At 38.7% G+C, this 15,715-nt stretch overlaps 4 protein-coding genes and 1 non-coding gene across 5 annotated transcripts; all 5 read left to right on the plus strand.

Annotated features, from left to right (window-relative positions):
* Window positions 1-1,006: 1,006 nt before the first annotated feature.
* On the plus strand, window positions 1,007-6,581 carry LOC103837024 (subtilisin-like protease SBT1.7). The gene has a single exon (XM_033281058.1). It carries the CDS (start codon window positions 4,135-4,137, stop codon window positions 6,433-6,435), a length of 2,301 nt encoding a protein of 766 aa, XP_033136949.1. The 5' UTR covers window positions 1,007-4,134; the 3' UTR covers window positions 6,436-6,581.
* A 446-nt stretch (window positions 6,582-7,027) lies between these two features.
* LOC103837025 (AAA-ATPase At3g28600) lies at window positions 7,028-8,803 on the plus strand. The gene has a single exon (XM_009113353.3). It carries the CDS (start codon window positions 7,073-7,075, stop codon window positions 8,528-8,530), a length of 1,458 nt encoding a protein of 485 aa, XP_009111601.1. The 5' UTR covers window positions 7,028-7,072; the 3' UTR covers window positions 8,531-8,803.
* Window positions 8,804-9,024: 221 nt separating this feature from the next.
* Window positions 9,025-12,778, plus strand: LOC103837026. Its single transcript, XM_009113354.3, has 5 exons — window positions 9,025-9,132; window positions 9,272-9,620; window positions 9,917-10,181; window positions 10,265-10,550; window positions 10,774-12,778. Exons 2-5 carry the CDS (start codon window positions 9,301-9,303, stop codon window positions 10,794-10,796), a joined length of 894 nt encoding a protein of 297 aa, XP_009111602.2. The 5' UTR covers window positions 9,025-9,132; window positions 9,272-9,300; the 3' UTR covers window positions 10,797-12,778.
* On the plus strand, window positions 11,722-11,794 carry TRNAA-AGC. The gene has a single exon. It is a non-coding gene; the product is annotated as a tRNA-Ala (tRNA).
* A 283-nt stretch (window positions 12,779-13,061) lies between the features above and the next one.
* LOC103837027 (probable serine/threonine-protein kinase PIX7) lies at window positions 13,062-15,678 on the plus strand. Its single transcript, XM_009113356.3, has 6 exons — window positions 13,062-13,492; window positions 13,587-13,888; window positions 13,975-14,110; window positions 14,199-14,335; window positions 14,644-14,767; window positions 14,836-15,678. Exons 1-6 carry the CDS (start codon window positions 13,348-13,350, stop codon window positions 15,330-15,332), a joined length of 1,341 nt encoding a protein of 446 aa, XP_009111604.1. The 5' UTR covers window positions 13,062-13,347; the 3' UTR covers window positions 15,333-15,678.
* Window positions 15,679-15,715: the final 37 nt, after the last annotated feature.

Raw genomic sequence — 15,715 nt, forward strand, 5'->3', positions numbered from 1 at the left:
GAGCCCGGTAAACCCTCGGGTAACTTTTTCCAACAGGAAAAGTCTAAGCTTGTACTACACGGAGGAGGGAATCCCGTAAATCCACCGGAATTCTCTGCGTAACTGACCCAATCACCAAACGACATAACATGTCGAATCAAATTTTCTTCTATAGATCTGGATCCTTGCAGGTAAATTGTTGAGCTAACAGGTTCAAAACTACAGATGGGCCAAGCCCAAATATAAAAAGATATCACCTTGATAAGTGCTGTCAGCATGGGCCGGATTACGAAGGATTTGGGCCGTTCGTCGGCGCCATGAAAGAGGTCGCCGGTAGAGCTTCGCCGGAGCGGAAGCGAACCGCCGTTCGTGAAGCTTCTAGATCTGACGCCGGTTTGAAGAATAGGAGCAACCCGCGGTGGTTTGTGGGACTCAAGTCTTGCCTGAGACCAGGGGTTTGAGTTCGTCGTCTGATATCGACGCTTTGATAACAATTGAACGGCTTGGACATAGTGCACACTGTGACTTGTCTGACGGCGAACAGAAGGAGATACGTCGGCCTTTGAATCCGAAGACCGAAGAATTGCGGTGGCGAGAGAATCCTCTCGACTCATCGCTGGAGTAAAGATTAGTCGGAAGGAAAGGACCACCGGAAGAAGCACAACAAAGAGTCCCCGTCTTCGTCGTAACGTCTGTCGAGTTCGCCTTCCTCCCACCATCCAATTAACACGAGCAAATAAACAATACATAGAACAGTGAAACAGGACCACGAGAGCGAGGGAGACGAGTAGCTTTGTCGAGAAGGCCCAGCGCCGGCGAGATGCGCCGTTGCCGGCGCCGAGGTGAATAGATCTGGTTTGTGCCTCGAGCACCGTGTCTGGGAGAGTCTTAGGTATGTCTTGTTTATTACGCTCTTTTTTAGGGAGAAGCTTAATTACGTCAATTTCAGGCCTTTCTTTTCTCTATCGCGAAGGGCTTGAGGAATTGGACCGGCTAAGCTATTCCAACCTAGATATAATATGGTTTATATTATATTTACATGACTCATACAATATCCACTATTTTGTTAGATATAATATGAGGATCGATATTTTTAATGAGACTTGAGATTTGAGAACAAAGTGGTGTAGAGACTAGAGAGTGCGTGAAACTGTGAATTTTTATATGTTACAGTTCAGAACGGAAAAAATTATATCCTATGATGTCAAATAGACCGAACATGTTGACTTTGTTGGACTTTACGAATCGACTCTAAGTTTGATGTTTATCCAGTGCATTATATTATTAAAAGATGGTGTCGACTCTATTGAACTTGACCAATCAGTTTTTTTTTTTTTTCATCTGGTAAGTTAATATTAAGCTTAAAGCAGCAGCATATCGTAACTTACAACCAGTATCAAACAAGAGTAAAAGAGATTCTAACCCAACCACTCCGTAAACCCATACATCACCCCAAAAAAATTCATCATCTAGATCAACCTAATCAGCCAAAACCCAGAAACAGTCACAGACAAACCAAACTACAAAGAAGAGACAGTTTCCTCATTAACAAAGATATCCATCAGCCATCGTGGAGCTCCTGCAGCAACATAAGATTGACCAAAACCATATTTGATAACACTTTGAGCAATGAGGAAAGCCCCTCTATTAGTTAATCTATCTTCTTTGATAATCTTCCACCGTTCCAAACTCCTTAATCTTCCCATCAACTCGATGTGTTGACATCTGAAATTTGGCCAAGCTTTTGGTCTCAAAATAACCTTTGAGAAAGTATCATCATCTAAAGCTATGATAACTTTGTTGAGATGATGAGCCTGCAAACTGTCTACAGTCCACAATAGACTTTGATAGGTAGCTTCATCAGCAGTTCTGGTATTAACAAAAGCCGTGCGGCTGTGTAATAATACCTTTCCTTTCTCATTCCTTAAAACCCAAGCAGACCAATCAGTTAGGATAATTTTTTTTGAAACAAGATATAAACTCACTAAACGAATTTGCTTACAACAATTTTTTTGTTTACTTTCTTTTTTTTGAATTATACAAGAATATCCTAGTCCTACGGAAATGGTCTAGACTAGTCACGTATTACCACGTGTTGGTCTCTTGGTTTTAACGATGCCAAAATATTAATTCCTCAGGAGCCAAGATTAGAACCCTGGTGACTTTACCGTATTAAACTTTTGTCCTCAATTTAATCATTACCAAACCACAAGTCCTGGTTACTTTAAAAAAAAATAATAGATGGCAACAAGATACCAAAAAGGAATTTTTTTAAAAAAAGTTAAATATGAGTCAATTTGGCAACTCTTAGGATATAAACGTTGACCAGTGAACGGCGAGGAATAATGCATTTCCTAACATTCCTAAAAAATATCACCATTCACAAAGAATATTTTTTTCTTTTCATTCCCTACAATTTTTTTAGAGAAATAAAGAACAAAAATATTCCTTGTTAAATTTGAGAAGGAACAACCATTCATTTTTATTTCTGTAGTTTTATTTATTTACGTTCATTTTCTGTTTGTTCCTATTGTTTCCAGAATGGTCACTAGTTGAACCATTAGTTGAATAAACCAAATACACTTTATTTTTTTGAAGAAATAAAAAAGGAAGCAATTAGAATAAAAATGTATAATATGAGTCGATTTGTGGCAACTGTTAATTAACTGAACCAAAATTAAAAAAATAAAAGCTTATTAACCATGTAACCAAAGGAAAAAGTACATAGTCCTTAAATAACACTTGTAAAACGAAAACAAAAACAATATTCGGAGAATAGTAAAACTAAACTTGGAGCCCAAGAGTTCTAAAGTGGAAACATATATCACGAGACACATCCTATATATATCTCAAGACATACCCTAAACATAACCAAGTCCTGGTGAAAATAAGAATAAAAAGAAAAAGTTTTTTCGAAAAAAAAGGGAAATATTCCTTAAATAATATTTGCACAGTAAAAACAAAAACAATAATTTGGAAAACAAAAACAATGAATTTAGTCCCATGTTTCTTATAAGTCAAAAGTCAGATTTTTTATTTATTTAAAGAATATCACTTCGTATGTCGGTAAAACGTAGGTAAACTTATGTTAACAGAAGTCTTTAATTTTTGTCTCTGGTGAAACGAAGAAGTCTTCAAACACTCAAAATTACGAAAAAAAACAAAACACATCGGAAAGAAAGGAAAGTTTATTAGAATGACTTAAATTAGTTTAGAAATTACTAGAATAACGCTTAAAAGTTTTAAATTACCAAAAATATTTTATAGTCGAAAATACCCTTAACTATAGTTATGATAAAAAAACAATATTACAAAAGTGCCATTTGAAATTATTAAAAAAATTTCGACGGCAGATTTATTTAACGAAAAACAAATCTATCGGAATAGAAATCTGTTAAATTAAATTGTTGTAAGATTTATATCTGCCATGTATTTGGTGACAGATTTTTCTGTTACGATGTTTTTAAGCTGGCAGATGTGTTTGGCCGATTTAAGATTGTCGATAGATTTATCTTAATTTTAATAATACTTCAATGATCATGAGGCACTTCTCTTCACCCGTGAAAGGGTTTTTTTTTTTTTCAAATTATATCCCTAAAAATACTTCAATGGCAAACTTGTAATTACTGAAAACTAGGTTGGATTTTATGTACTTTTGCTTGGTATATGTGTTATGCTAGTAATTACAATATTTTTAGAGTTAGTTGAGTAATATTAGGTATGATTGGAGTCATTATAAATAATTTATGGGAAAGAAATTCAAAAGTGATCTTTTTCAAAGCAGAATAGTGGACACAAAAGTCTAGTAATAATTCATTCATAGCCGCCAATATCTACTCACTCTCTTTCTCGAGACTCTATATAAACTCTCTCACATGTTCACATATCCACACAGCTTAGAACATCTCCAACCCATTGCTATTTTCACCTCTATAATAGCATTTAGAGGTGAAATTACTCCAACCCATCTCTATTTCTTCCTCTATAATAGAGATCTCTATTTTTTCCTCTATTTATAGAGGAAGAAATAGCATTCCTCTATTTTTTACTCTATATTTTAGAGATTGCTATTTTAGGGGAATACATTGGAGCATATCTCAGTTCTATTATAGAGTTCCCCTATTTTAGAGGTGAAAATAGCAAAATACATTGGAGATGGTTTTACAAAAGATGTCTTCTTCGTTTTTCTCCTCCACTGCTTCCTTCTTTATTGTTCTTCTCTACTTGGGTGCCTGCCACATCTCCGATGGAGCTCAACAATCAACTTACATTGTTCACATGGCGAAATCTCAGATGCCGTCGAGCTTCGACCACCACTCTCTCTGGTACGAGTCCTCACTCAGGTCCGTCTCAGAATCTGCTGAACTGCTCTACACTTACAACAGTGCGATTCATGGATTCTCTACTCGGCTTACTCCCGAAGAAGCCGACTCGCTCATGACCCACCCTGGTGTCATCTCGGTTCTACCAGAGAAGCGGTACGAGCTAGACACCACTCGGACTCCACATTTCCTCGGTCTGGACGTACACAACGCAGGCCTATTCCCCGAAACCACCGGTGCATCCAGCGACATCGTCGTTGGAGTTTTCGACTCAGGTGTTTGGCCAGAGAGCAAAAGCTTTGACGATGAAGGATACGGTCCCATCCCGCCTACACGGAAAGGCGGATGCGAGACTGGGACTAATTTCACCGCTTCGCTCTGTAACCGCAAACTAGTCGGAGCTAGATTCTTCGCTCGGGGTTACGAAGAAATTAACGGACCTGTGGACGAATCCATAGAGTCAAGATCACCCAGAGACGACACCGGTCACGGAACACACACGTCATCAACCGCGGCTGGATCCGTTGTGGAAGGAGCTAGTCTTCTAGGCTTCGCTAATGGAACAGCTCGTGGGGTTGCTTCCCGGGCTCGAGTGGCGATTTACAAAGTTTGTTGGAGATATGGTGGTTGCTTGAGCTCAGATATTTTAGCTGGAATGGATAAAGCCATCGAAGATAACGTGGACGTTATGTCCATCTCTATCAGCGAAATAGCGGTTGATTATTATGGAGACATTATGGCCATTGGAGCATTCGCGGCCATGGAAAGAGGGATCTTTGTTTCATGCTCTGCTGGTAATAGGGGTCCCAGCTCTTACAGTGTTAGGAACGTAGCTCCGTGGATTACTACTGTTGGGGCTGGTACTATTGATCGTGATTTTCCCGCGCTCGTGATCCTCGGCAACGGGCAGAACTATACTGGAGCTTCGTTGTTTAAAGGAGATGCTCTCCCGCCTAAATTATTGTCGTTTGTTTACGCCGGGAATGCTAGTAACAATGATACTGGATATCTATGTTACCCCGAAACACTGATACCCGAGAAGGTAAAGGGGAAGATCGTTATGTGCGAAGACGGAGGAAATAGTAGGGTTCACAAAGGGGAGGTAGTGAAAGCTGCTGGTGGACTCGGAATGATTCTGGCGAATACAGAGGATGACGGAGAAGAGCTTCAGGGGGTTGCTTATTTGATACCGGCAGCCAATGTGGGACAGAAAGCTGGTGACGCTATCCGTAACTACGTCTTGACCGATCCCAATCCCACGGCTACGATTGTTATCCAAGGAACTGTAGTCAACGTCCAGCCCTCTCCCGTGCTTGCAGCTTTTAGCTCCCGAGGACCTAACCCGGTAACGCCAAACATTCTCAAACCGGACTTGATCGCTCCGGGAGTCAATATCCTCGCCGGGTGGACCGGAGTTGCTAGTCCAACCAGACTAGATTCCGATACTCGCCGCGTGGAATTCAACATCCTCTCTGGAACCTCCATGTCTTGCCCTCACGTCAGTGGTTTAGCGGCTCTACTCAAGTCTGTGCATCCGCAGTGGAGCCCCGCGGCGATTCGATCTGCTCTTATGACCACTGCTTACAAATCCTACAAAGACGGAAATCAGATCATCGACATCGCAACGGTAACACCTTCAACGCCGCTCGGACACGGTGCTGGACACGTGTCGCCGACTACGGCCACCAATCCAGGGCTCATCTATGATCTAACGGCGGTGGATTATTTAGATTTCCTCTGTGCAATGGACTACACAGCTTCGGATATCGAAATCGTGTCGAGACGCAACTACACTTGTGACCCGAGCAAAACGTACTCGGTCGCTGATCTAAACTACCCGTCGTTCGCCGTTTACGTCGATGTAGCCCGTGAATACAAGTACACACGCACGGTCACTAGCGTGGGAGGAGCTGGGACATTCTCCGTTAAAGTAACCTCGGAGACAAGAGCAGTTAAGATTTTGGTTGAACCGGCGGTTTTGAATTTCAAAGAAGTAAACGAGAAGAAATCGTATGCGGTAACGTTTACCGTAGACTTGTCTAAGCCGTCTGGGTCTAACAGATTTGGGAGCATCGAGTGGTCAGATGGGAAACATGTGGTGTCTAGTCCCGTGGCTGTTAGCTGGAACTATTAAAAGACTCTAAAAAAAAAGAGAACGTCATGAAGGTTCGGTTTAGTATAAGCTGTCCACATAAAATTTTAAACGACCAATAATATGGATCACTGTTTATATATATAAAGTTTGAAATATATTATAAATAAAATTTTACTTGAAATCTATTGTAGATAGAAATAGTTTTGTGATGCATCCGCGTATATACGCATAAATGAATATTTACTGAAAAACTTAATTGTAATTGTTATCTATACTAAATTACTAATTAATGATTTTTTACATTAATCTAAATTTATTTCCCCTGCTAATCATCTAAAAGTTTTATTGGGACAATTGAAGAAAGGAAGCAAACTAAAACATCAGCATGGACGTGACGTCGTCCGAAAAATGTATAATATGAGTAGAATTAGAGAGAATTATGGCAACTTTTAATTGAGCCAAATAAAAACAAGGAAAGTTTCCTTAAATAACATGTACACAGTGAAAACCAAAACAGTAATTTGGATAATAGTAAAAGTAAAATTGGGGTCCGAGAGTTCTACAATGGAAACGTATAACCCTTCACGTGACACGACTATATATATCAAGTCATAACCTAAAGGCCTAAACACAACCAAATCCTGGTTACAGAAAGAAACATACTTTGAGAAAGAAGATGATGATGATGGGAAACACATTTGGTTCAGGCATGGCGAGTGTGTTTTTCTTATGGGCAGCCGTTCAACAGTTCTTCCCTAATCACCTCAAGATCGCCATTAAGGAGTGTTTAATCTCTTCAATCCAACAATTCACCTTTGTCCAGAGACTTTCAGACAGATTCGTCACTTTCTTCTCTCCTTACGTCGAAATTAAAATCTCTCAGTACGATGGTTATCAGTACAATCACGCCTTCGCATCCATCGAGACCTACCTTGGTGAAAAAGCAACCGACAAAGCCAAGCATCTCAGAGCGAGCCAGGTCAAAGAGAGCAAAGACTTGGTCTTGAAACGAGACGACACTAGAACCCGAGATGAGTACAAAGGAGTTAACGTCTGGTGGGAGATTGAAACTGATTCCGAAGGGTATAGAACATACAAACTCACTTTCCATCGACGGTCACGTGACATTGTAACGGATTCTTACATGAAACACATTTTTGAAGAAGGGAAACTGATAGACGCCAAGAACAAGAAGATGAAGCTGTATACAAACAACCCTAGCTCTAGCTGGGGTCCTAACAAGACGGCTTTATGGAGATGCATTGATTTTGAGCATCCGGCGAGTTTCGATACATTAGCTATGGATTCAAAGAAGAAGGAAGAGATCTTGAATGATCTTGCTGCGTTTAGTAATGGGAAAGAGTATTACAAGAAGATTGGGAAAGCTTGGAAGAGGGGTTACTTGCTGCATGGGCCACCGGGGACCGGTAAATCCACAATGATAGCTGCAATGGCGAATCTCTTGAACTATAGTATCTATGATGTTGAGCTCACAGCTATAAAGGACAACTCGGAGTTGAGGAAGCTACTCATTGGTACAGCTAGTAAGTCTATAATTGTGATTGAAGACATTGATTGTTCTTTGGATCTAACGGGTCAAAGAAGTATCAAGAAGAAGACGAAGAAGAATGAGAGGTTCTTGATGAGTTGGAAAAAAGATAAAGAAAAAGACAAAGAAGTCAAAGAAGACAATAAGAGTTTTGTTACACTTTCTGGTCTTTTAAACTTCATAGATGGGATCTGGTCTGCTTGTGGACAAGAGAGGATCATTGTCTTCACGACGAATCACATGGCCAAACTTGACCCGGCTTTGATCAGGAGAGGGAGAATGGATATGCATATTGAGCTGTCTTACTGTACTTTCGAGGCGTTCAAGATTCTTGCCAAGAACTACTTGGATCTTGATACCCATCCTATGTACACTAAAATAGAGTCTTTGTTGAAGGAAACGAAGATTGCACCAGCTGATGTCGCGGAGAACTTGATGAAGAAGAAGAGTGAAATAGATGCTGATGGATCACTGAATGATCTGATTGATGCTCTGGAGGGGAAGAATACTCAGAAAGCCACAGTGGATGAAAGCAGTGAGAAACATGGTATCAAAAGATTTAATCCATTCCGCAATTTATTTTGAGCATTTGAATATAAGATTCATGGTTGATGTTTTAGCTTATAAGTTTTGTTTGTCTAATAAATAGTAAGCAGACTCTACATAGCTGTTTAGACGATTCAATTATCTTGTTCTTTAACTTTTTAGCATTTTAGAATGCAGCACTTGCTGTAGCCAATAATCATAGATAAGTGAAAAGAATGTGAAATAGAGACAACCTTAAATGAAATGGCTTGTTGATTGTTTATAAAGTTCTGCCATGGTCATGTCAAATATGTATTTCGTTGTTCTACTATTCAAAAGTCACAAACACTCTGATCAAATAAGAGGATCTTCAATTTGATGTCTCATTATATAGGATGAAATGAATTCTCCATATATACACGTACACCTTTGTATCCATGCAAATATATATACAGGTACAGACTACAGTTCCCTATAATATGCCCATTCATCAATGTCTAAAACATAATACCAAAAATAAGAAACCTCCTTTTTCTAAATCCAAACCAAAGAAACTAAAAAGGGTTCCAATTCCAAAGGTACCTGAACATCGTTCTCATGAATGATCTTCAATCCAATCCTTGAAGGTAAGATCGCAGCCGTGGTTCAATCCATTTTTTCAGGTAATCAAAGCTCACATTTATATCATTTTCGAATTCAAACATAAATGTTTGATGACATTTGCAAGAAAGATTATAAGCATTCAGATGTGTAAATGGCTTTAAAGAATCTGTTCTTATGATATGTTTTTTTTTGTGAAAGATTGTGTGTTTTGATACAAGAGAAAAATAATGGAGATTTTCAAGAAGGCTGAAACCGTGCGTTTACGTAGCTACCACGACAAGTACCTTCTCGCAGACGACGACGAAGATTCCGTGAACCAAGACAGAGACGGACGTTGCATGAACGCTAGATGGAAGGTGGAGATTCTAGAAGAAGCAAACGTGATCCGTCTCAAAAGCTGTTTTGGCAAGTACCTAACCGCTTCAAACATGCCATTGTACCTTGGCATGACAGGCAAGAAGGTAACGCAGACGCTGCCACGTCGTCTAGACTCATCAACCGAATGGGAACCCGTTAGAGAAGGCGTTCAAGTTAGGCTCAAGACAAGGTAACACCTCTTCTTCTTTGATAGTCTCTTTTAAAAAGAATGATGTAAGAACATCTGAGTGCATTATCGAACCCAGTATCTAAACAATAAAAAAATGAAACAAATCACAAAAGATGGAGAGAGAATAAGAAGACGTTCTCGTTTAAGAACCTCAACAAAAAATTTGAGATACTTTTGTATTATGTGTCATTTCATAATTGTTTTTTTTTTTTAATTTAATCATTAACTGAATTACATTAAATATTTTACTTGTGAGAGCTCCATGTTGAGATACTTATGGATGGGCATGCTCTTAGGTATGGGCAGTATCTTCGAGCTAATGGAGGTTTACCACCATGGAGAAACTCAGTCACACATGATGTTCCTCATAGGTCAACCACACAGGATTGGGTTTTGTGGGATATTGATATTTTGGAAATCAGAAAGAAGAAACCACCACAACCTATTCTCCCGCCTCCTCCACCACCACCAGAGGTTCTGATGGCAACAATAGATGATCACGCTGAGCACAACTCACCCAAAGAGTTCTCTCTCAAGTCCCCAAGATTTTCTAAAACAGAGGTTTTGATCAGTTTCAGTATACTATGAGCATTGATTGCATTCACTGATATGTGACCATTTAAAAAAAACAATTATGATCACAGGTTGAAGATAGAGTCAGCTCACCAGGCAAGGCAGATGGGAGACTAATTTATTACAGGGTTGGGGATGAAGATGGGAACGTGGATGAAGGAGCAAAGGAAGAGCTTTTCTGTTTCAAGGGACTGGGACTAGAGGAGCTGAAACAGAAGCTTGAAGAAGAGACAGGTCTGAGTGATGTATCAATCTGTTCCAAGAACCCTTTAAACGGCAAATTGTATCCCCTTAGGCTGCATCTCCCTCCCAACAACTCAAAGATGCATGTCGTTTTGATCCCTTCCTCTTCAAAAGGTTAGTTTTATTTTCATTTTTATATATTTTCAAACATATCAAAACAAATGACCCATGAATAATCAGGAAATAAGTTAGACACTGAGGTCAACATAACAGTTCTAGCTTTTTTTTTGTGGATTCTGGTTTAGAAATGGAGAGATGTGTGACATAGATGGGTTTTTAATTTTAGTTATTTGATTGAATATAAACTGAATAGATTGTGGTTTGTGAAACTCTACAGGGGATGATGCAAGCACATCTTGAAGTATGGTTCAAAACTACAGAGAGTTTGTTGTCCAAGACCAAAAAAACTGTGTATTTTGGTAACATGCTGTAGATCAACAAGACCTTTTCACCATAACACTGCATACCATAAATATGTTTTGATGCTAAAAGAATCTTGCATCAGGCTGTATGTGAAATCCTACCTAAGTAACAAAAATCCCATCTATTTATTGTCTATAAGCTTCTTTTATTCTCGGTGATATGTTCATGAAACAAATCATATTTGAGTAAACTGTTAAAGGAGAGCCTAAATTTATTAAACATCAAGTTTCTTAAGGAGCACAAGATAACTCAAGGTAGCAACTGTTAAGAAAGACAGGAGAGTACCTGGCCAAACCAGTGCTCCTGAGCGTAGACTAGACACGCATTCTTATCAAGCACCGGTTACCTGCAGTAACAGATTTGGTTACCTTAAGTTGAGCTTATATGGCTTACATCATATACTCAGCTTTTCACAGTATTCAAGGGTCTTAAATTTCTCTACTCTCTAGATGTTTATAGGTGTGCCCAAACGTCATGCAATTTCATCTGTAGCTCCTGTTTTTCTTTTTTCCTTTTTTTTTGCTCATGCATTTCTCTACTCTCAAGACACCATAAAGTTAGATTCAGACATTAGCCTTGCTTAAGTATCCGTTCACATGTCTCTGTGTTTTGTTCAAACCACAGAATGAGATGTTTTGTTTCCTGGATAGAGTTGTAACTAAAGAACTTACAGTGAGACCTTTCTCATTGAAAGTTTTACTTCTCTCAAGATTATCTTGAAACATGAAATGGAATAAACAAAAACATTTGCATCAAAGGTTTAATGATTTTTTAAAAAAATATTTAGTACATTTGCATCATTCATGAAATTTATAAGGTCTGAAAATGAATGTTAAAGTTTATAAAATAAAGAACAATCAAAGGGGATGTAGCTCAGATGGTAGAGCGCTCGCTTAGCATGCGAGAGGTACGGGGATCGATACCCCGCATCTCCATTCTATTTTTTTCCGTTCTTTCTGTTACACGTTCACTTGATATTTCCTTAGGATCATTAAAGCGAGACCGAAAGCTCTATATTTAAAGGAATATAATATTTAATGTAAAGTTTTAAAGTTACTAGCTTAGTTCTTAAATGAAAAGATCTAATACAATTCCGCAGTCTTACTAATTATAAGCTTCTCGAGGACATAACTTTCCTAACATCTTACTTAGTATAAAGACCATACACTAAAAGGTATTCATATCATAGTTCTTACTTAGATTCGAATCCAACATACATATATAATGGCTCTATAGATTGTAAACGATAGATTATCTTTATTATTAAACTTAAATCGTACATGTAAAGATAGATTTTCTATTGGTGGCTGCAACTCTGCGACCTCACCATCGGTCCTCGTGTGTTTTCGCCGCATATTACCATTTCCTCCGGTGACTCTACGGTCACTCTTAAAAGCGTTTCTTTTCAGAAAAGGAAAACAGTAAAAGAGAGGATTAGATTCATTGGTCTGAACCAAGAGTCAAAAAGACAAAACCCACCTGTAATCCCATCAATTTTAGTTGCCTACCGTTTATCCATTATAGCTGGACACCCCAGATATTTCCACGTGGCACCGTGTCACGGGAGTGTAATAAAAAAGCTTATATTCTTCTAGATGTAACGTTAGCATAATAATAACCTTTTTTTATTTTTTTTGTCAACAACGTTAGCATAACTATCTCCCCAAAACTAATAAAAAGTCTACCTTTTCGTCTTGTTTTTTAATTATTTACTCAATTACTTACTTTTTATAAATAGTTTCATATTAAAAAATATTAAATGATTAATCCTGTTTAAGAATCTGGACACGAGTAAAGAAAGTTATCAACATACTTGATTAATCTATCATATCTTAACCTTTCTAAATTCTAAAGAATAAATAAGTGGTAAAACTAAATTTTATCATCAATTTTTTCTTAGATTATCAGACATTTTGTTTGAATTTCTTTTGAAATATTAGAGGAGATTAAGGTATGGTCTATAGGGTTATAGAAAGTTTTAAGCTACACAAAATTTTTTTTAACCTTAATTATTAAAATAAAATTAACCTTAATTATTTGAGTTTATGTACTTATTTGCTGCCCAAGCTGACCAATTTGCCTCCTCTCTCTCTCTCTCTCTTTTTCACACAAGCTGCCCGAACTGCCCGTTGCTGACCACTTTCAGTATCTCCCTCTCTCTTCTCTCTGCTCAAGATGCCCTTTCGTTGCTCTGTATCCATCTCTCTAGCCTCTCCCACGCAAAAAAGACCAGCCCTTTTGTTCTAAAACTTTCACTCACATCTTTTTGTCTGATCATCTCTTCTCCATCCCTAACTTAAAGAGCTCAAATTCACTCCTACTGAACTGGGCTTTCATCCAAGTATCACTTCGAGGCATAAAGGATCAAACTTTATAGTCCGAGAGAATTGGGTTTCTGACTTTCTGTAAATTCCATCTTCTGGGTCTGATCGAGGTTGGTGTTGTTGTCTGGATGTGATCAGAGAGAGATAGAGAATTTGATTAGGAGATGATGGGTACAGGGCAAGACTCTGTTAAAGTGATGGGTGTGGTGGATAAACCTGAAAAGGAGAAGAATGGGTTTTGGTTCAGAATCAAGCTCATGTTTAGCTGCATCTCTTCTAGATCAAAAGTTGATAGTTCCACACTTGTTGGTAATAATAATAATAATCTCTTTCTTCAAGTTTGTTTTGTGAGTCTGTTTATGTTATCTTTATAGTTCACAAAGATTCCTCCTGTTTTGTTCAGAGCCTAAGACTGTTATTGAGAAGCGTGAAGGTGATCCACCTAGCTGTAACGGTTCCACAACACCACTAATCAGTGGGGAACTCAAGTATTCATCCAAGCTGAGGATCTTCATGTTCAACGACCTCAAGCTAGCCACTAGGAACTTCAGACCAGAGTCACTTCTCGGTGAAGGTGGGTTCGGATGTGTTTTCAAAGGATGGATTGAGGAAAACGGAACCGCGCCCGTCAAGCCTGGAACTGGTCTAACCGTAGCAGTCAAAACGCTGAACCCGGATGGCCTTCAAGGTCACAAGGAGTGGCTGGTAATGCAAACAATCTCACTACCTTGATTATGATGGTTACAGTCTATTATAGTATTATTTGATTGTTTTGTTGTTCATGTGGGCAGGCTGAGATTAACTTTCTTGGAAACCTTGTTCACCCAAGCTTGGTTAAACTGGTGGGATATTGCATGGAAGATGATCAAAGGCTGCTTGTTTATGAGTTTATGCCTAGAGGGAGTTTGGAGAATCATCTTTTCAGGAGTATGTAAACAACAAAACCGCTGCAGATCTTGTTTTTTTTTTTTTTGCTTGAGGATTATTGTTTTGTTGATTTTTTTTTTGTTTTCAGGGACATTACCACTCCCTTGGTCTGTGAGAATGAAAATCGCGGTTGGTGCAGCTAAAGGTCTTGCGTTTCTTCATGAGGAAGCTGAGAAGCCTGTCATTTACCGCGATTTCAAAACATCTAACATCTTACTAGACGCGGTATGTCTGAAGCATAAGAGCTTGGTTTAGCCTCTCTATTATGGTTCTAAAAATCGGTCTAGTCGGCAAATCGATCATAGCTGAAGCATAAACGATTTAAATCAGTTTAAACCGATCTAAATTAGTCTAAATATGTTACATCGAATAATAATGTTAATACAAATCCACACAAATTTGTCTAATTTCTTTTGTTTCGTATATTCAAAATATCTGCCTAGTTCTCTAGTCTTCTACAAAGCACATGGTTATGGCCTAGCGATTTCTTGAACATTGGTTTTTTATATTAGGAGCAAATGTTTCTATTTCAGGAATATAACGCAAAGCTCTCTGATTTTGGACTTGCTAAAGATGCTCCAGACGAGAAAAAATCACATGTATCAACAAGAGTCATGGGAACATATGGTTATGCAGCTCCTGAGTATGTAATGACTGGTGAGTGAGTTATCTTATTGTCTGTTTGTTTAGTTACTAGACTTGCTAATTTCAATTTTAAATGTCAGGACATTTGTCGACAAAGAGTGATGTATACAGCTTTGGAGTAGTGTTACTTGAGATACTAACTGGACGAAGAGCAGTGGATAAAACCCGTCCCAACGGTGAACAAAACTTGGTCGAATCTGCGAGACCTCATCTTTTAGACAAGAAGAGGTTTTACAGACTGTTAGATCCTCGCTTAGAGGGTCACTACTCGATCAAGGGTGCTCAGAAGGCCACACAAGTAGCGGCGCAGTGTCTGAACCGAGACTGCAAAGCTAGACCAAAGATGAGTGAAGTGGTCGAAGCGTTAAAGCCGTTACCAAGTCTTAAAGACTTTGCTAGCTCATCTTCTTCTTTCCAGACTATGCAGCCGGTTGGGAAGAACGGTGTAAGAACACAAGGAGGTGGAGGGTTTGTGTCGAGGAATGGAGTGCCTTTGAGGAGTTTGTCTAGCTTAAACTTGCCTCAAGGTTCTTCGCCTTATCGGTATGCTCGTGGATCACCAAAGGCTAAAGGATAATAAGAGACATGACTCAGAGTATAGGAGTTAGTTCTTATTCATGTCTGGACCGGTTGGATCTTCTAGCTTCCTGCTGCAAAAGAGATGGTTCTGTGGAAAGTGAAGCTTGGGAAGTTTTGGAATGTTGGGATCCTTGTTTTTGTTCCTTTGAGTTGGTGGGAACTCGAGAAGATATCTTTGGTCCTGAAGGTCTAAAGATTTTGATATGTGACTTTGTATTGTGTAGAAATGTAAAGGTCGAGAGTGTAAAGTGAACCTGTTGTTTGTAAAAGCTTTATGTAATGTCATATGCTATGCATTGAAAATTTTCTTTAACTTGGTTAAAATATAAAAATCCATTTATAGATTTCGAATAGTGGATGATATAAATCATGAAACTGTGG

The sequence above is a fragment of the Brassica rapa genome, chromosome A09 (genome assembly GCF_000309985.2).
Source record: "Brassica rapa cultivar Chiifu-401-42 chromosome A09, CAAS_Brap_v3.01, whole genome shotgun sequence".
Taxonomy (NCBI): domain Eukaryota; kingdom Viridiplantae; phylum Streptophyta; class Magnoliopsida; order Brassicales; family Brassicaceae; genus Brassica; species Brassica rapa.